At 40.4% G+C, this 21683-nt stretch overlaps 1 protein-coding gene across 2 annotated transcripts in view; it reads right to left on the bottom strand.

Annotated features, from left to right (window-relative positions):
* The window catches only part of LOC120793298 (zinc finger protein aebp2-like), a 66891-nt gene that overhangs the window by 13306 nt on the left and 31902 nt on the right, over positions 1-21683 (bottom strand). The window contains exon 9 of one of the 2 annotated variants that reach the window (XM_040133235.1): positions 11723-12583. The exons of the other annotated variant lie outside the window; for it this stretch is intronic. Coding sequence (XP_039989169.1) covers positions 12502-12583 — 82 coding nt within the window. The 3' untranslated portion in view covers positions 11723-12501. Of the gene's footprint in view, positions 1-11722; positions 12584-21683 lie in introns of those variants that run through there. 2 annotated transcript variants of the gene reach the window in all.

Here is a 21683-nt window from a genome sequence, read left to right as displayed (position 1 = left end):
CAAAACTATCCGACAGTTTGCTTTTGCCACCATTTCACACATAACTCAGTAGATGATTCCACCATGAATCAAAGTTGATTGGTGACAAAATGAATTCAGTCAAAATTCACTTACCCTAAAGTTTCATCTATAATCTTGCCTATACTGTATATCATACTGTATCAAAATTTCATACGGCCTCATACAGAGTTTCACACACCACAAAAAATAAGGCTTTACCTATAGTGCGAGCACTGCGGTTTAACAAACATACTCTACAAGCAGTCCCTCATAACAATCCACATTCTGCAGGGGAGAATTATCCTACATTGCTCGAGCTGAGGGTGGAAAGATGGTTGAGAGTGAGTGCTACAGACATTCTTGGAGTGTTAATGTCATCATGATGGCCTGACCATGGGTCCGCAAACTGACAGACCCTCATCTGCATCTGGCCTCCAGGCACGCTTGTGGTCCCATGTGTCTCAAGAAAGAAGCACAGAGAGAGAAATCTGCAGTTGTTTAACCGTTACATAACACAATATTTGGAGGTGATCTATTTCTTAGAGGGGCTGCGGCAGCGGTGGTGACGGCAGCGGTGGTTGGGGTAAGGCTGGAAGATTCCAACCATATATCGGCTCTGTGTCTACTGCAGCTGAACGCATGTATGTTAAATTTCCCGACTGAGAAGAGCAATTAGATGGAAATAAAAATGCATGCAAGAATCATGTCCAACTGAATATAAAAGGCATAAACAATAGCCTCACTCACTATGTTTCCTTCGTGATCTCATGTAAGAGATTAAATAAGACAACATGATGCAGTGTAGAAATGCCAGCGGCTGTGGAGAATCTCCTGAGACTGAGACATGCATGCATGCACAAACAGTCATATGCACACACACACATTAATGTATGCTCTCTATATGTGCCCGCCCACATTCAAGTCTTTCATTTTTTATCTGTCTTTCCTTACTTTCCTTCCCTCTGTGAATGATAGCTTGTGTAACATACCGTGTGGCCATTTTTGCCAGGATTTCAATTTCCAGAGACAATCCTGGCTAAATAACAGTCGAATGAAAAAATAAAAATCAGACAAAAAAACACATTCTCTCTCTCACACACAAATATTCACAACAAAAAGGCACATTATCACACACACACACACACACACACACAGTACATTCCAGTCTTGCAACGGAGCCAGCAAGCTCCATTAGGCTGTGTTAGAGGAACAGACACTTGACCACACAGTGAGATGTTTTCAGAAAACTGATGTCCGACCCCTCGCCAACGTGCAGATGAAAGAATATTACATTTAATCTTTTGTATCTATTGCTTCGTTCAACATTTAGTCAGAAACTGTAGCTGTTCATTAACCAAGGCCTTGGCATTAAATATGTGGCCCCAGACGAGGACAACATGTATGTCAGCATCTATAAGAGATCAATAGCCCACACATGGCCTATTGAATTCAGATGATAGGAATTTGTCAAATGAGATAAGTGAAACTTTTCACTAGAACTGTAGCGACGGCGGGTGATTAAAGTTCACTATAGTGCCATAAAACTCTCACTGAATCCAAAGAGCACTTTTTCTCAGACTCCCTATCAACAGCCTGGTAAAGTTATCTCCAGGCGGACTGCACACTCCCTCTCAGACTTCCATAAGTAAAAGTGTTGTTTGGTAATTTCTCAGAGATTAACACTGGCAGTTTTCAGAAGAATGTCAACTTCTCCTCAGAAAAAAGCTACTGCAAGTAATATTGATAACATTAAAGATAAACAGGGGTAAAATACACTACTTCGGCACTGTACTGTTGCTGTACAGGTAACAACAGGACATGCTTACACAAGTCCAGTGATCCTATCCATGCTGATTTTGGGAGATGTATTGGATTGTTTTGTGCGTCTATTTATTTATTTTTTTCTTTTCTATACCCGAAATATATCATTCAGGCCCACAAAATAAAGAATTTAACCTGTTTAAGTTGTTTTTTATAAATATAATATCAAAACCTTCACTTGATATTTTCTAAAGGAGATCTTTCTCTCTGATAAAAAGAAATCCCTTTTCTATAGCAAGACACAGCGAAGGCACAGATACGCAGAGGCATTGCTCCCAAAGCAAACAACAAAGACTGTTTTTCCTTCCCAGTGACTTCATCAGAGGAATGTGGTGCAGAGGCTACACTTAGATGAGCTGCTGTCACCATAATCAACTCCGTCAGAGATGGGAGAATGTGTCATCAGAAGAGGACGTAAGGTTATCGTAGTTCGGGATGCTCTGCCCTCCCATTTTCTCTCTATCGCTGTCTATCTTTTCCCCTCTCTTTCTCTCAGCTCCCCAACCCCCTCCCCTCGTCGCTGTGAGCAAACAGACCCTTTCCATCAGCCTCTGCTATCTCTAAATGTCAATCAAATAGAGAGAAGAAGGGAAGGCAACACATTTTAAACAACTATTGTGGTGTCCGCTTCAAATTAACCACGGGCAGGACACAGGAGATGTGTTTCCCTGAGTCCTATTAAATCAAGAAACCCCTTGAATTTCAAAGAGTGAATAAAAAGCAGCAGCACCACAATCACCTGTGGCACAGCAAACTGTGCGGCAACATGTGAACATTATGTTCCAAGCAGCTCCGTGTTTCAGCAACATGAGAAAATGCATCAAAGCAGAAAAACAGAGCCATTAAGGAGGTGACAATTATTGCCAGGAGGCACAGTGGATACATGACATGTTACAGAGCAGTTGTCATTGCACTGTGGCCCTGAGAATCACTGATCTTTGGTGGAGGACAACCTAATAAATCAGCTGAGTGACTGTTTTTATGTGGGCCCTGCACTATATGCTTTTATCTTCAGTATTTAACTACTGTGAGCCTGATACATGCAGGCAGTAAAAAGGATGATATCTGATAAGCAGTGCAGAGGCCACCACAGTAATCTATCACAGCCAACTCTAGGTTTGGCCTTCTACTGTCGTGCTGACAACACCAGGGGATTATTTAAGTGATCACTGGATAGCCGGAAGGGTGGCAGCCCATGAAAGTGTAGAATTGTGAAGGAAACCACATCAGTAGTTATTACAATTAACTACTGATTACAAACGATACAGTATGAACTTATATCTAAAATTGTTCATGTCTACTGAAGAATATCTACATTATATAAATATATTACACATGCTAGAGACATCAGTGTAACTGTGTAAGCGCAAAACTTATGATGGGATCCCGCCACCCGTGATGCCTGTCAGGAGGTTAATGTGCTGACCCATGAGTACTGAGTAGTCATTGCTGCATTATTATATGAGTACTCTGTAGTCATGGGTCGGACCACACCCCTCTTCGAACTTTGCCTTCATTGTGATCTCAACTACACAGACAGACAGACAGACAGCTGCCAAATTACTCAAAACCGCCTCTGTGATAGCTCCTACTACAGCGGGTGTCTCCACTACCAATTTTTGCCACGATGACACACACACACACACACACACACACACACACGCGCGCACACACACACACACGCACACAAACAGACTCAGTTGAAAAAACAATACCAGCCATGAGTCGTGACCGGAAAAAATGGGCTTGAGCCTTCAAAAATGGCATTTCCCTTTTGTTTGCACCTCTGATGGCTTTTCAGCTGCACCACAGTATGGGCCTTTTTTCAGGCCTTGAATAGTTGACATTTTGGAGGCTTTCATTTAACAGAAGCAGATGTGAATGATAAGGAATTTTGTATGCTTCAAAAAAAGTGCTTGTTGGATTGTCTATCAGCATCTGGTACTCCCTCTCCACACCTCTCCAGTGTTGGAATTGGAGGTGTTGTGCCTGACCTTTTTTTTTCAAAACCCACAATCCCACAAGCACGCCCACTTTGTGCATCGATTGGCCAGGTTTTGCGGAGGTGAGGAAGCATGCAGGATTTGAACTTCCGTCTAAAGCTCTCTTTATTCATTCTTCACGCGGCTCCCTCCGTCACTTCTCATGAGTGCAAATGAGTGCAACACTACAAATGCCTTGAGATCTCAGCATGGTCTGTGGCTGTGTGCAATGTCAGCGACAATTAATGTGCATGTGCTGAGACGAGTTGTGCTCTTGTAATTTTGGGAGTTGCCATTACTCTCTGACAAATGTGCATTTATAATATACAGGTAAATGTTGCCATTGAACAGCACGTATGTTGTTTTCTACTTGCCTCCTCATTCTTCTTGTCTTTACAAATATGCCAGCTGTCTGGCTGCTGGTGTGTTTTGGAAGGGGGTGGATCACGACCAGTTAGCGTGGCCACAGACTGATGTTTCAAACTTGGAGAGGCACACGCTGGGTTCATGGGCCAGCCCCGATTACGCAGTTGAAAGTGCATGCACCAGTTGTCAAAAAGTATGGACCATTTGTAGAATTCATTGCTTTTTACCCCTATCTACGACAAGCATGCTTCTCGCCATGCTTTTAATGGTGGCCATTTGGAACAGATATGGACACTTTTGCTTTCAGCATACTGAACTCCTACATGTTTACAGTAATTTAGAATTTCAACAATAATTTATACAGTAGTTTAAATCACTGTGGTATCAGTCTGTAATAAACCAAATAAAAGTACTTTTTCAAAAACCCAACTAATCCCCCAGACGTAAGACAGCGGGTATAAGCACAGTGACATTACCATAGTAGATATAAACTCTTAGAATCAACATCTTTCTTCAAAAATGATCTTTCCTCAATCTGCCCAATAAATCCTCCCCAGCTAAACAACACGGAATAATGGCGTGTTGTCAGAACACGAAGTTTGGATACACTTTGGATTTTTATTATCTATCTGTCATCATGAAGTGAACTGGGCAACAACTTTTCTTGAGTGGATATACTGTAGAAATCAGTGAGAGGTAAAATTGCAGGGTGAATTATGTGAATCCTCATAAGTTTAACTGATTCACGAAAGAGATCTGCCATCAGTGAAGGGTGACTGATGAACCTGGCTAAGGTTCATCAGTGAAGGGTGACTGATGAACCTGGCTACGGTTTTGGGGCGATCTATCTCTATTGGTCATTGACCTGTTTGATATCTATGGCTCAGTAAGGAAAGAATCTTGCCAAAGCAGACTGAGGACACGATTATCTGTCTCCAATTTTAAGCTCTCCACTAATCTCTTTGCTGTCCTCTTTAGAGTCGTTACATTCGCAGACAATACATTCTTTTGGTGTCGGGAAATGAAGAGATTGTTTCCCAGCTCTTGCACTGTCTATGTTTCTTGTCATGCCTCTGATCACTGTGAAAAACCAAAGTTCCGCTCTCGTCTCCCTCTGCCAGTTTAACAGCTTGGAGCTCAAGAGACAAATTCCCCTTTTTTCAGATTGCTCAATTCTCACTTATCACTGTAAACTAATGACCTAAAGGCTTGCTGGCAGATCTGAGGCCACAGAGGAATTGTGGTCACTGTCCCTCTCCTTGCTCTCTCCTTCTTTTGACTAACAATCCGATGAGCTACGAATCGCACTACTCACGCCTGCAGGAGTGATATCCCAAAAAGAGAGGAATGTCATCACGGCACATCGCCTACTGTATGCATCTAGGCTAAGGGACGATTATGCTGCTTGGTGCCGTGTCAGGAGCCCAGAAATATGAAAGAAACACCTGAGCATCTTTGAAGCTATTCCCACTCCCACCCATTCATTCTTACTGTTTACATTATTCTCTTTCAGTCACATTGGCCAGACAGTAACTCAGGATCATGTATGAATGCATGCGTTATAATAATGTGATTTATATGTATCTCACCATTCAAAGCCAGAATCCTATCATCCCTCAATGACATCAAGATGCGCTGCACATTATAAGATGTGAGGACAAATGGATGATTCATAAAATTACAATTTAACTCTTAGGATTGAACCGGGACAATTTCTATTTGGACAGTTATACTTCAAGTATTATTTGGATTGGCATCTAGTTCTTTGGAAATTCTTGAATCCATCTGGACAGAACTGTGCCAAATGTGGTTTGAATCTCTAGGTGAAACATTCAAAAGTGAAAACTGAGGATGCTTAATCTATGTCCATAAATCTATTTTCAGTGTTACATCTTTATATCTGTATCTTTTAAGATGATGAATATATTACGACAGTGAGAGCTCTAATGTAATCAGAGGTGACTGACAGCATTCTCAGGTGACTTTCTCCCATCCATTCTTTGCGTAATCACTTCACTTGAAACTTTCTTCAGTTGTCACACTCATGCATTGTTTATTGACCATTGTTTATGCTTATGAATTACTTATAGGTTCCAATACATCAAGCTTGACTTAATGACGTGGACTCTTGTGCTGACCAGGAAATCAGTAAATCTAGAACATTACGGATGACGTCAATGTATGTTGCGTAGTTGAAGAGACTGGTGCTGATAATGACCCAGTGGTGAATAATATAAATTAAATACTTTTCTTAGTCCCTTTTTTTCTCATAAAAAATTGTAACAATCCAATAAAGCTTAATTGATATCTATACCAGCCCCTTTTAGCTTCATATCTCAGCATCAGTGTATTTGCCAGCCGATAGGTAACAAGAAATTGCAGTGCAGAAATACCAATAACATGTTTAGGTAATTTAGAAAGTAGAGGTGACTCTATTACATAGTTTGTCCAAGAGAGAGCACTGACAAGTTATTTTTTTCCCCTTCACATATATTAGTTGAATTTTTAAAACTAATTCAAGGGAGCTTAACCAAAATTGTTTGTTTATGCTATGTGTTTTTGTAAAAAAAAAAAAAAAAAAAAATCAGTAGATCTATCATTATCGGATGTTTTTGATCTGTTGATGAAGACAATTAGATGTGGATGACAGCTTTGTGGGAAAAACTAGGGAGTGGACCTTACGTTTAGTTTTGTAAAACCACTATTGCCAAGAATAATGATAGACCTTCACACTTAACTGACAGATTCTATAGAGCAATAAAAATAAAAGGAGGAATAGTTCAAAAATTAGGGAAGTATTCACTTTTCTATTAATTAATTAATTATTGATTGCTAAATTAATTTTATATAACTGAATAAAAACAACGAAGTTGTATTTTATGTTCTGGTGGTGAGGTGGGGACAAGTACACATTCTGTAAAACCACAACTTGCCTTTGTATGGATTAAAAAACAAGCTATAATGTGTTAAATAGTGAACTTTGGAGGTGCTGGTAATTGCAGTATTTATTATTTTTTTTACTTTGGTCAGAGCCAGGCTACCTGTTTCCCCCTGTTTCCAATCTTTATGCTAAGCTAAGCGGCTGCTGGATGTAGCTTCATACTTAATAGTTATCTAACTCTCGGCAACAAAGCGAATAAGCACATTTTACAAGATGTAAAAATATTCCTTGAAAAAGAATGTTGGCCTGTGAACATTTCACTATATATTACAGAGGTGACTAAGCTGCTTTGATATGAGGAGTAAAGTTCTTCACTCATGCAAATGAGCGACAAATCTCTTTACCGAGAAACATTTGATCTCCTTTGTGTTTCATCTGGTTCCAGCATTTCTAAATTCACATCGGTGTAACTCTATTCCTCCTCCACAGAGCTGAGATTCAACCGAAAGTCAGTGAACAGAGGGAGAGTGTGATCAAATGGTCAGAATATCATGAGCTCTACGCCCCAGCTTTTAAAAGATAACTCTAATCCGAGTTCTCCTCACAAACTGCAAATGTCACATCATGCTCTCACACAAAGTTCATGTTCAAAGTGCTATTCTACAACATTGAAATGTCTGTTGTGAGCCTCTTCTCCTTTACCATGTTGCATCATGGCTGGCTGATGTAAGCTGGTGAACACAAAGGAAAACGCAGGGGCTCAGTCTATCCCAGCCTTCAGCAGCTCTGCTATTATACCCAGCGTCATTACTTGGGGGAAGCCTGTCCTGCTTTTGCTATTGTCCTCTGATATAATCCCTGACTGCACCCAGACACCACTCTAAACATCTGCCTGCATCTGGCTGTCCCCGTTCTGGTAAGACCACAGATCCCTCTCAGTCAAGTGCTGGAGAGGATGATGATGATGATGACACTGTATCCTGAGAACGACTGTACACAATATGAAATTTGGGACATTTTTTTAGTCTTTTCAAAGAAAGCAGCAGAGAATATGAATCTCATGAAAGACAAGGATCCATAAACTCTAACAAAGAACAGGATAATCAGAATGCAGAACTGTTGTGAGTGGTTGTGTTTTCTATTCTAATGGAGGTGGGGGTTGTTGGATACAGCTGTCTCTGCCATCGCCGGCATTGCCAAATTCTGCGACACATCTAAGAGTTGGCGTCATGTCCTGATCTGAATTCAATGAAATGGAAAAAGCGGGCTCTCCAGTTTTATTCATGTGAATCCCACCCAAACCCACTGAACTTCCCCGTTGCCTGATTTTCCACTTCAAAGGAACACTGAGAGTGGCCCTTTTTTCTACTTTGTGAGTAAAGGTTCCATTCAGTTTGGGACCCAGTTGGGGCTTACTCTACGGTTGACTGTAAATGTGAAATCAGGCATTGGAAATTTTATTTAAAAAAAAACAAAACCCTTCTCTTCCTGTCAAGCTCTCTATGGAGCTGGATACTTTTGACAGCACCTCAGGGATAAATGCTGTCAAATTAACATAGAAACAAGAACAAAGCTTACCTTTGTATTAGAAGCCAGGCATATTAGCGAAACTAAATAAGAACTGGACAGGGCATAGGGTCTGAATTTGACCCACTCTAACCCTTGTACAACCATTGTACAGTACTGTTTCTTATTTCATATTTTGAGACAGAACTTGAAAAATTACATTGGATGAGAGAAACAGGAAGAAACAAAAAGAAAAAAAGGAAACAAACAAAAAGAATGAATAAGAAAAAGACACAAACGACAAAGGAAAATAATGACTTCATATGCTCATTAATATCCAGTGCACAGAGAACGTAATTACAAACTGAGAGTCTTGATGAAACAGCTGTCCAGTTGTTGGTACCCCCCCATCCATCCATCATGTATAGTCTGGGTCCACTGCCCACCTTTGAAAGGACAGCACACCTCTCCTCTCATTACTGGAGAATATGGTGCAGAAATTGAGCTCACTGGTTCCAAATTAACTCCAGTAATGGTTGGGCAGCTGGGATACCTTTCCATTATCTGTCTTTGGAGCAGGGCTTCACTTGGCAGCTTAATACGTATTCTCTATTGGTACAACTGGATCACAGACTTGTGAATAAGGTTTTTCTATTTATTGCTCCCATTTTTACTACATTTTATTCTGTTTTAGAGCTAAAACAATGAGTCAATTAATAGATTGGTCAATCCCCTCAAAATTAATTGAAAACAATTTTGATAATTGAATGATCACTTGACTCATTTTCAACCAAACATTTGCTGGTACTAGCATCTTATATTTGAGTATTTTCTGCTTTTCTGTTAATTTAATATATTTTGGGGTTTTGAACCGCTGATGGCACAGAACAAGACACCTGAAGATGTTACCTTTGGCTCTGGGAAATTGTGATGGGAATTTTTCAGTTTTTTGACATTTTGCAGACAAAACAATTGATCAGATAATCCAGAAAATAATCAGACGATTAATCAGTAATCAAAATTATTGTTAGTTGCAGCCATATTCTCTTTTTGTAAAACAGGTACTTTTATAATAATCAGCAGTATACCGCACGTTGGCAAATTTTCAGCACCAGAATCTTTCAGAACCTCTGACAAATCAGAGAATAAATCTATCCATCATTTGCTTCTCAGCGATAATAAAATATGGGACCTGTTCGAAGATCTCAGGCAAGGTAAGCCAGTATGCTCCTTTAAATTCCTCCTTTTAACTCATAATTGTAGGCAAACCGGTTGTAATTGTTTAAATATTCACTTTATCATTCGATCTCATTTTATGTTTTATGCTCTGGATTTCATTTACTTTTTTATCCCTTGATATACTGTGAAGCACTATATAATCTTGTTTTTGAAAAGTGTTACACAAATTAAGTTATTATTATGCTACTATATATACATTGTTGTAATAATGATAATGATCATTGATTTCATTAATTTTATTTTTAGGATTTCATAAAATTTCTCAGGTCATGTCACACATTGTTAGTTGAAAATTCTGCCTCAAGATTTCATTAATTATTTGAGATACTGTAGTATAAAATTGGTCTTTTTTGCATATGCAGTATATCTGATGCTAACATATTCAGAGTATCTGTTCATTGATGGTTGTTTGAATTACAAGTCCAAGGAACACTGTGAGCATTTCACTGTAACCCCGGAAGAGGATAAATCTTGCATATTAATATTTGCATATGGATGTGTAAGGGATTTACACTGAGTGTGACTGGTATACAAGAGTGTGGCACTGAGACGTGCACTGATAATTGGTTTGGGGTTTTGGAGGTGACTGCATGTGTGTGCATTTGTCTCATACACTGTGCAAGCTGAAGCTCCGTAGTCTTGACGCTTGTGCTTGTGTACAACCAATAACTATACGTGCAAATGTGTGTGTTTGTAGCACAAGGACAGCTTGGAGATAACCTGATGACATCACAGCCAGAGTCAGGTCTGCTATCTCTCCCTGACAGCAGAGCCGTGCGTCACTCCTTACATGCCGAGCCAGTGAGAGAGACAGAGAGAGACGGAGAGAGAGACAGAGAGAGAGATAGATAGAGAGAGAGAGAGAGAGAGAGAGAGAGAGAGAGAGAGAGAGAGAGAGAGTGGGTAGTAAAGAGAGAGGACAGGCAAAGGAGGCAGGGAGGGAAGCTGGAGAGAGAGGAGTCAAAGCGCCTGGAGGATGCCTCAGATCATTTAGTGGAGGCGAGTGGGCCCTGGGCCAGGGCGGCACTGAAGTGGGAGAGTTTTTAATAAGAAAAGGGAGGGACAGAGGGAGGGCAGGGAATGGAGGGGGCAGATTATGAAAAGGACTCTTTACAGTAAGTGGTAATCAGCCGGAGAGAGCAGGCAGAAAAAAAAAAAACATCAGGGTAATCATATTTTTGTAGAAGAGAAATGCAAAAAGAAGAGAGGAAGAAAGAGAACAAGAAGGGGTTATCTGTAGTGGCAGAGAAATAAGTTGAGTGAGACTGGTTCAGGAAGAGGCAGTTCAACAGTTCATCATACGACAATGAACATTTTTACAAGAAGAAAAAACAATATGCTTCAAAGAATCTGGAGCAAGGCTCGTCATTGTGCTAGAGTGAACCAGCTTGTCCTCCTGCTAATTATGGGCATTGTTGTGCGATAATTACATTCATGCCTGTCTCTTTTGAAGAGGAAAAGTTCTCCCTTTGGATTTCTTCCATCAACTAGCTCAAAACTCCAGTATAAACACGACCACAAACCTATCTGCTTTTCATTAATGGTTTTGGGGTTGAGGATTAAATAAACAGAAAAAAAAAATTGAAGAACATTATGTAAAATGGGAATTAAAGGAAAGAAAATGTGGTAATTGCTCAAGAGATGTATGAGATTCTTCCTTTGTATCTTTGTATGCTTGCATATTTGTGTGAATACATAATTGCTCTGACACCATTTCAGACACGCAACTCACATGAGAAAAATTATGTGAATGCAGAGTAAATACTGTACAGAGTTTATATTTGGTGTTTGGCTCTGACCTCGTCACTCTTTCTGTCCGCAAGCATCCACCAAGCTCAGCACAAACACAAACATCTCAATTCACTACTACACACTCAAAAGTCCACTTTATTAGGTACACCTGTACAATCAAATGCAGTCCAAGATAACTGTTCTGCCATAAAGTCTACTTTTGATGCCTGTAAAATTAGAAACACCTGTCACTATAGTATAGTCCAGCGCACCACCTATAACTATGACTTTGATACTAAACATGCAGTATGACTGAATTTTTATGTTTCCAACACTGTCAGCAAAAAAATACCATGATCAACTTTGTAAAGGTAGAATTTATTTCAGAGCTGCTGTAATGACTCAGGAATCCAGTCCAATTGCAGGAGCAAGCTAATTTAATTTCTAACATTCTATTTTAGATAATTGCTAATATACACACAAAAAATATGGCTTGTAGCAGACAGTTTCAGCCAATGAAATGCTATGTAGCATGATATTAGCTTTGCTTATATAGATGACATTAGCTTAATGTTGGCACTGAGTGTTATTTAAGATTAAACTTATAGTCGATGCAAGGGGTTAACGGGAGTCCCACCGTAGCTACCTAAGGCGTAGGTTTTGATTCATAGTTGAGAGTTGGATTTCACCAGTTGATGTCACCTCCGCAACAATTAGGTTCATGTGTTGTTATGATCAGGCCGTGTCATGTTTTATGGTATCCAGACTAACTGTGTTTACATTCTTTACTTTACTTTTACTTCTACTTATTTATTGAACCCGAGGTACATCCAGATAACGTATATCGTTAGTTCACTGTGTCTTGGTAATGAATAAGAGGATACCGCTGTGCAGTCGCTGTGTTTTGATGTTGGCCTCACTCTCAACAAACTCCACCAACATCAGAAAAATGTAGGGAAAAACTCAGGCAGCCAGTCACAGTTCTTGCAGTCCCCATGTGGTACCTCCATCGATGCCTGAGCCCGCGTCAGCTGTGCCATAACCTTTGAGCAAAGCCCTTTAACGTAGGAGTATAAATCCAGCATTAGTGTAAAACAGGAGCCCAACTTTTTTAAAATGAACAGCCAATAGAAGTCAATGCATCTCCTAGAAGATCTGTGAGAAGACAAAAAAAAATGTGAGAAGTCAACACTTACGAAATGCATGATTCCAAGCTGCTGACAGCAAACTCCTTTTGAATAGAAACATGTGTTTGAGCCTTACAGGTCCTACGAGAAGGACCAACAAATTAAGTTGCGAAATTGGGACAGCAGCATGGGGAAGCGCAAGACGAACCAGAAAGCTGTACTGACATGCCATCATTGGACTGTTAGCAGGAAAGCTTTTTTAACAAATACATGAAGAGAGGCAGCAGAGCAAAGAAATGGGCAGAACACTGACTTCTTAAGTGGTTGCAAAGGGTCCATTAGACATGTATTGCAGTGAGTAGAGTATGTCGTGAGTTTAGCAGAGTAACTGAAGTTGTCTGCAGGAACTAACTTTTGAATTTTGCTGCATTTATGCACTTCTATCTACCAACACACACACTTAAATACTACGTGGTCAAGTCTGGAGTTCATTCAGTCAACATCACAGGAATAGGTTTGCCGATGAGGAAGCCCCTGCCCTCAGTTCCTTCTCCATATCAATGAGCTCGCAGTGGGTTGTGCGTCATCAAAACATATCAGACTGTTTACAGTCAACTTCACTGTCTGTCGGTGAACACTCATGTGAAACCTGCATCTAGAGAGAGAAAGGAAAAACTTCAGTCACAAAGTCTGAAGAAGCCGTATGTCACATCTCTCATATCAATCTACTGTTGCAGCAATCTGCCTATAGCTGTTGAGAAAATTGTGTCACCAGTAAAGACTATGGGCTCAGTAATGTTGCAGAGATGTAGTGCATCAGCGAAATGCATCAAAAATATTTTACCTTATGTATTCAATTCTATGTGGCAGAAGAACAGGAAGTAGAGGCACCATAAGTCCCTTAAAAAATTTTGGCCAAATCTAATCAGTAGCTTCTGACATGTTGTGTATGATATCAGCAATTATAAAGACATTGTTATTCCCCTTGGAGCTGTCAGTAATTCCAAAGAGTATGATGCATCATTAACTTTATAGCTGAGATGCTGGAGCCAAGCCAAAGATTATCTTTGAGGACTACTTACTGCGATTACAGCGGGTCTCATGGACAATTATTCTTTAAGAGCATAAGCATCAACATTTAGAGAAATGTTCTCTGAATTATGTTCTACATAAAATATCTAAACACATGCAGAGGCACATATATTAGAAGAAAATAAGTTGCAAATCGAGAAATGCTACAATGCATCGGCAACAATAGAAACCTAAAAGAGACAAGCAGGAGGAGTAATGGTATGCAAGAGCATGTCTATTTTTTCCAGAGTCAAGAGTATCTGGAATAAATATTTACAGCATAAAGAAATGTGAAATTTTTAAAATGTACTTTAGAGGTCAGAAATCTGACTTTCAGGTTATTCATGCTAGCGAAAGGCATATATCCTTGCCAGTGGAAGCCAAGTGTCTTTCAAGCGTTGCAGAAAGAAACAGGAAAATTCCAACAGGAGAATTCAAAGATTCAGACTTCAGACACTTTGACTTTCTGTATGTGGATTTATCAATCACCTAATATGCTTTTATTCAACTGTCTTTTCCAACAAAATTACCAGGTAGGCACATACTATTTAAAATTACTGTACTAATCACTTGACCTAAGAGCTGGTATAAGTTTCCATCTTCTTACTTATTGCTTTTATTGGTTATTACTATTTTATTTTTTACATGTAAGTACCACAGCCTCAAATATTGTTTTGATATTGATTTTCACTCACTTCACAGGTAAACTGATTAGTGAGTCCTTTAAATAAAACAAAACACTGGTGTATTACTTTAAGGCTATATACACATGTTCATGGTGAATGGAGCCTGACAGTCTCCATTTAAGACTGTTGTTTTCATTCATATGAGTAAAGTTCCCATGTTTTCAGGACAGCTAAGGAAGAGAGGGGAGGATTACACAGACTTCCTCACTCATTTTACTATCTTCATCTCTATATCTGTCTTGACATTTTAACACACACGCACGCGCACGCACACACGCACACACACACACACACACACACACACACACACACACACACACACACACACACACACACAGTAATTCATGCTTGAGGAAAGGGGCTTTCATACAGCACACAAAAGTCAAACACAACTGCTATTTCTGCACTTGAACCAAAAGCATTTCAGCACTGAAACCCAATGGCTGAGGCCATTGTCTGCCATGTTTTGAACTCCGGGTGAATGAGAAGAGGAAGTTATCTTACTGGTGCTAGAGTGCATTAGAATCGTGTGAATTTTGCATGGACAATGCATTTGATGGTGAAGATAGTTGGTTCAGTGGTTAAACACTGCAAAAACATAACATGGTCAGGTATATTGTAGGAGAAATGGTATGCCGTTTCCCTAGACCAGACCAGATGAATGATGGGCGATGAATGATGAGAGAGAGAGAGAAAGAAGCAGTGAGAGGAAAGACAGAGGACAGAAAAGGGGAGAGGCCAAAGAGAAATAAAGAGAACAAGTGTGGAGAACGACTGTTTATTTGACGAGGGGTGATTACGATCAGACAAGTTGAAGCGAGTACTTTTGTGAAGGGTGAGATCCCTAAAGAGAGGGAAAATTGGAAGGATGAACAGAAGGAGGGGGCATAATATGTGAAAGGAGAGCTAGAGAGACACAGAGGGGGGAAAAGATAAAAAAGAGAGCAAATGCAGAGAGAGCGGCTGCTTTAAAAAACATCTGGGAGTCATCAGGGAGGGGAGAGAAAAACGCTGGACTCAGCTGAAACTCTCAGCTCCCCTCGCTACACTGCTTGCCTACTCGCCTCCTTCATATCCAACTAACACCTTCCCCCAAAAGACACAAAATAGAAGAGGGAGAGTACAGTCTATCAGGGAGCACAGCGTCCTTGAGCCCTGCAAGCTCCTACTCCCCTAAGACTACAAGGAGTGCTGTAATAGAGGACCATGTATTGTTAACAAATGGGATTCAGGTCAACACACTGTGAAATATTAGCTGTAAATGACATCCAGACAGGCAACTTGCCATGTCTGGAATTCATTTGAAGCTGTAAAATGCGACATATAAAAGCTTGACCATGTGATATTTGGCGTGGTCATGCGATGTCCTAGCATATATTCTGTACCCGCCTGCGTTTCCTCTGTCCTGTCACCGGCACTCATTCATCATTTAAAGAATTCAACATATGATGTTTAAGGAGGCAGCATGCTTCCATAGATGGGTATAAGAATTTACCTCCACAGGCTCTCACGTGAAAACACAGAGAGACATGTAGTTTCCTGTGTGGTCACAGTGGTGTGAGCACAGGGTGGCATCCGTCCATGTCTTCATTGAACATGCACGTCTCCTGTGATGGCATTAGCAGAAATGTCAGTCACCCGGTCCCAGTGGTTGTGTAAAGGGCAGACTTTCTTTCTCCATGGCACCACTGCAGCTATCCAGCAAACCAGCAGATTCCCATAACATGTCTCCATTTCATTTTCAAAGGATGGAGCAGGCAGACAGCCCTAGATGACATATGCATGTACACTGTGGTCATTGAGCAACAGAAAATCTTTTGATAGGTCTTCGTCAAAAATTAAGATACCTGTGGCAATGCTTCAGAAAAGTGACTATATGACACTGAAACATTAGGTTAAAGAATAAATTCTAAAGTTTTTTGTGATGCTGGCCCTCAAGAGAAAAGGCTATAGGGTCATAAAAATCAAAAGGGGTTGGGAAAATAAATGTGCTCCGAGGGAAGTCTGCCTCTTGGGTTACAACATACAGTATCCTATGCACAAATGTGATGTTATGGCCAGAAGGGAAAAAGTAAAATTCTGAGATGAAAACAGATCAGTCAGTGAATTTCATAGAAATCTGACTGTTACTTCTTGGTTACAACTGGGGTTCAACAGGGGCGTCACAAAGAATGATTAGGATACATCCATGAAGGACCACGAATGTCCTTATTAAAAACTAGCATTCAAGTCCTCTTTTAATGGACCAAAGTCTGACCATTGTCTGCAACAATTAATGTATACATCCATGGGGGAGTTGCCATTGCTCTCCAGCACTGTGGTGGGCAGCAAGCAAATGGGAAGGCTCCCGAGGAAGAAGAAAAATGGAAAAGCAACAATTGATGGTCCTTAGTTAAAACCTTTACTGTTTTACTAGCATGTGTGTTTTTTTTCTACTTGCTTTTTGGTCCTTCAAGTCTAAATGCACTAATCAGCCGCAACATTATACAACATTATGTATATGCACATACGTGTGTGTGTGTGTGTGTGTGTGTGTGTGTGTGTATATGCTGCCAGGATATATACACACAAACTGGTAACTGGTTTTAATGTTGGTATAAAGGTTAGCTGTGATATGATTATTACCTGCAAACATTTGCAATTGTGCAACCAGTGTGAGAAGCATGCAACCAATAAAATTAATCATGACTTTGAAATTGCAAAATTCTATCTGGTCAAAAGTACATTTTTCACATTATTTAGCAAATAAGCTTTGTTCAGTGTTCAAATATGTAAATACATGTACTCTCAAAACTACAAAGATCACACAAAGATCACATCTTACAATGTTACCCTCATTAACTATAGTAGGGATTTATCATTCACCTCTCAAAGCCAGGACAGTCCTTCACAGTTTTGTCCTGAAACTAGCTTGGAGCAACGCTCGGCATAGCTGACTTATCTCTGGACACTACAATGACAACTTACCAGTTGCATTCAGGGAGGCATTTCAGGGAGGAGGAAAATGCCTCTCTTTATGAGCCATTTGTAGAACGCTTCTTTCCATCAAATCTGTAACAAGTCCATTTTCTGTTGGTAATCCCTCTCTGAAGGAACACATTGATATGTAAATTGTTGTCTCCGAATGGCAGAATGATTATTAAAAAGGGGACACAGACTGAAAATGATTCGGGGATGACCTCGGTAATTCATACCATGGCAGAACGCTGGTGTAACACACGCTGTCCCTGGCACTTGCCTCACAATCATTACTTTATAATTCTGCTCAATACATCTCCAAAAGAGCAGAGTTAAAAGAATATAATTGTTTAAACCTCCTGTATCTGCTCATTTATAGCCGAATAATTTCATCACACTCTCCACAGCAGTGTTAAGACTGAAAACAGATATTCTAAATATAAAAACAAATAGCCATTGAGGCTCCCTCAAGGGCATTTTAAATTGGTGTGCTACAAATATTCCAAAATAAAACTTTAACTTAAAATTAAGTACTCAGTCTTGCTCTCAGCCCAACAAAAACTGTCAGAGCTTTTTGCCCTCCTTCCCTTTCTGTAGCAAATTGTTTAAAGGTAGCACTGCCATCTCATATCCAGACAGTGGCTCCTATGTGACAGGGGCATACTGTATACTGACATTTTCCCTCTCACTGCTCCTAACCTGTGTGCGTTCACATCAATTCGCAGTCTCCAGGAGAGATCAGCAGAGTGCAGAGGCACAGTAAAGGTCCTGACCCCTGCGGTGTACTGGAACAACAAGGATCTGTACATGCAGAGACCGCTCATCTCCCAATGTAATAACTATCCCATCAGACCACGGGTTTTAAAGGCTTATGGCAAACCGAATCCTCGTGACCCTCGTTGACCTCGCCATGATAGTATTCATAATATTCATGAGGGAGGACCTACCTTCAAACATACGAGCCCCACACATTTTCTACCCAGATTGCCTCCATTTTCTGGCATGGTATAAATTAGGAGTAAAGGAATAAAGGTGAGAATAATTTTGCCTGGTCAGCTCATAGGCTTTTATTGCACCAGGCAGAATTTATGCTATGAACAATGTTGCTGAATCATTTCCAGCTGCTCAAACACATGATTGCAAACTTTTTGACTAACAACTTATTTGTTCCCCAACTGAATCCTCCACTCTTTCTCCACTCACTAGCTGTTGCAGTATTCCCCTCCCCCACTCATATCCTCTGACCTCCTTTCATCTGTCTTCCACTCTTGCACTCTTCATCTCCCCCACACATCAACCCCGCCTGCTTCCCTCTCTCCTCTTCTTGCCTTTTCTTTTCTGGCGTGTCCCTTAGTCTTCGTGTTGCCACCCAGAAGAGGTAGCCGTAATGATACTGGTGATTCACGGCCCAGGCAGACTCTAGAACAGAGTTGTGGAAGAAACCCCAGGCCTCATCATCACCATCAGTGTCATCATCAGCCAGATGAGGAGAGCCAAACTTGAGCTCTGTCCATCCCCATCAGGCTGGTTGACAGTCACAAACTCATCTCTTATTCACTCCACTCATCAATTATACACAGGCCAAAGGAGCCCTGAGAGGCAGGAGGCTGCAAAGGCCCCTCTTCATGTGTCGTCCCAAACCGCAGCACAAAGACACATTGCGGCACTCAGTGTTCAGCTGTTATCATCACTATCCTCCTTCAGTCTCTCTGAGAGCAGGAGGCAGCTTGTCATCATGCCTTTGGCCACTTGTGCTATGTGCGAATGTCACTTATCTCATTGTGAGTTTAAGGTTGGATCGTCTGGGCAGCAAAGGCATGTTGATGAAACTGTAGACCTAGGAACCATTCCGAGTAAAGATTAATGTCTTACATTAAGTGTTCATTTCGGGTGTTTTAATTCTCGAACTGGAATCTGCATCTGATTAGTGGCTCACTTTGGATGAAAATGCACTGACCAAAACAACACTGACATATAGCCAACATTAATCCTGCTCAGGTATTTATACAAGCCTCCATTTTCTGTCCACATGCTAAACCATTGTTTCCCTAACTGTGATTTAGCACACAAGTGGGACCAATAACAACTAACAAACATGACATATAGTCCTGAAAAACAGATTTAGAAAGGGAAAAGCAACATTTAACGGTCAAGCCATTGCATTAAAAGCTCCATGTTAGGCTTGTATAAGCAATGTCTCAGCTAAAAGCAGTAAACTTGTGCTCAGAATTTACAGCTTTGTCATCAGAGATTAGATATCTTCTGATGTTGTGTTCAAGAAAACATCTTAATTATAAGAAGAGCTGACCCTCATGAATGTTATCTGGAGGATACAGCTGTCAAGTGGTCACTTCTAGCAAAAAAGATCAGAGGCTAATGGTTGGGCAAGCTATTACCTGTGTGCAAACACTGCTAATTCTGACAAGTACAAAACCCTCCCGGCCATTCTTGGAAAGATAGAGACTACTTGGCAACAGAGCCACTCTAACGTTGTCCAGGGCTTCATGATCTTAAATCTAAAAGAGCTGTACAGACGAGACCTTTTTTTTTTTTTAAACACAAGACTAGTTTCATAGTTTAAAAAGACACAAGCGTCCACTCCAATACATTAACACTTTTACAGTCACTAGCTATTTCCATATCAGGCAATGCAGCTGGCGTTGGCGAGCCCTTTCAGAAAGGTAGGCTGGCCCTTAGATGAAAGAGGTAGCATCCATGCCAGAGTTAGCGTGACATGCCCATTCCTTGTGTGTGTTTGTGTGTCCGTGTGTGTGTGTGTGTGTGTGTACATGTGTGCGTGGTGGGAGAGAGACTGGTCACCACTGCATTAAGTAATCTGACCGGAGCAGACAGCTAAACACTAACCTTGTGAGTCAGCCGGCTCTAATGAGCTCAGCTCAACCATCTCATTTGCACGAAATACAGCTGTGACGTGCTGAGTGTTGTTAACAGAACTTGTTTTTCTTTTACTGATTTAAGATTGACTGTCTCTCCCAACAGAGAGCACCTGGTGATATATCTCCTTTTTAAAAATTCCCCCCCTTGATATAGGAAGTAATTTTGGCCCTTTACTCATTTGGTACAAGTCTTTTTGCTATTTATTTGTGACTAGTATATTATCATTATTATATTTCTCTTTTTTCCCTATTTACTAATTTATATTTGTATTTTTATGTAGAACTTTATATGATAACGGCTATCTTTTTGGATAATTTATGCAATTAATTGAATTTGTGATTCAATGTGTTTTCATATAATTTTTTTTTCTATTGTAGTCCTTTTTAAGGTACACAGAGATATCCAGCTTCAAATAAACTTTTCTCATTAGAGCTGTATCAGTTATGCACTATCTGTTCAAGATGCAAGATCCATAACATTTCCTAATAAAACATCCTGGCAGCATATCTTTTACTTTGTTTACTATGTACGTGACAGCAATGTGTCAACATCCACTGCGATGCATAAATGGCACGCTGCTGTGTAGCCAAAGAAACATGCTGGTGTACAGTAAGTGAAAAATTCAGACATGACAGATTCTGTTTCCTGTCAGCAGGCCTGCCAAATCCATATGGGATTGATGGACTTTCATCATACTCTAAGGTATTGCCTACGGTGAGGAGGAAGGAGAAATAGAGTTCTATCTGTCAGATCATAATGTACGATACCATAAGAAGATAATGAAGGGAGGAGGGGATGGAGAGAGGGCGACAGATAAAGATAGAGACAGACCGCACAGAAAAGCTAGGCCGCAATGCTGATAAATCGCTGAAGCCTGGAAAATGGGACGCTGTGAAAGAAGAGGTAGCAGACCAATCATATTTCAAGGACAAATGTATTTAATCATCAGAGAAAAAGGGGTTCAGCTTAGACAGAAGAGGAAACTCAACACAACCAGCAAGCCCCAATTACTCCACTGATACCTATCATGACAATGGGGGAGATGCCAGTGATGTGGAGAGAATGCTGATGAATGTAAGCCATACTGACATGGCAATGATTAGTGTATAACCTGATGTCCTTCAAGCAATTTCTTTTGACATTATATTGTACAATAGTACAATGTTGCTCTCCCTCTCTCATGTATCCCCTTTGTCAGAGAGAAAGTTTGAGGATGATCTCAAGCAACCTTACAGGAGGTCATTAGTTAAAAGGCAGACAAGAAGCATGACATTATTCCCATACGGTGACCTCCGTCTTCCAGAGACATATGCATAGAAAATGTGTTGTGGCATGGTACCTAAAGGGTTGAGAGAGACTTGACATTCTGTTTCACTTGAGGTAGAAGAGAAGCTGACGCTGGGCATAGCTAATGTGC

Source organism: Xiphias gladius, chromosome 8 (genome assembly GCF_016859285.1).
Source record: "Xiphias gladius isolate SHS-SW01 ecotype Sanya breed wild chromosome 8, ASM1685928v1, whole genome shotgun sequence".
Classification (NCBI taxonomy): Eukaryota; Metazoa; Chordata; class Actinopteri; order Istiophoriformes; family Xiphiidae; genus Xiphias; species Xiphias gladius.
The sequence above is the reverse complement of the archived record's forward strand: the minus strand, read 5'-3'. Positions and strand labels throughout refer to the sequence as shown.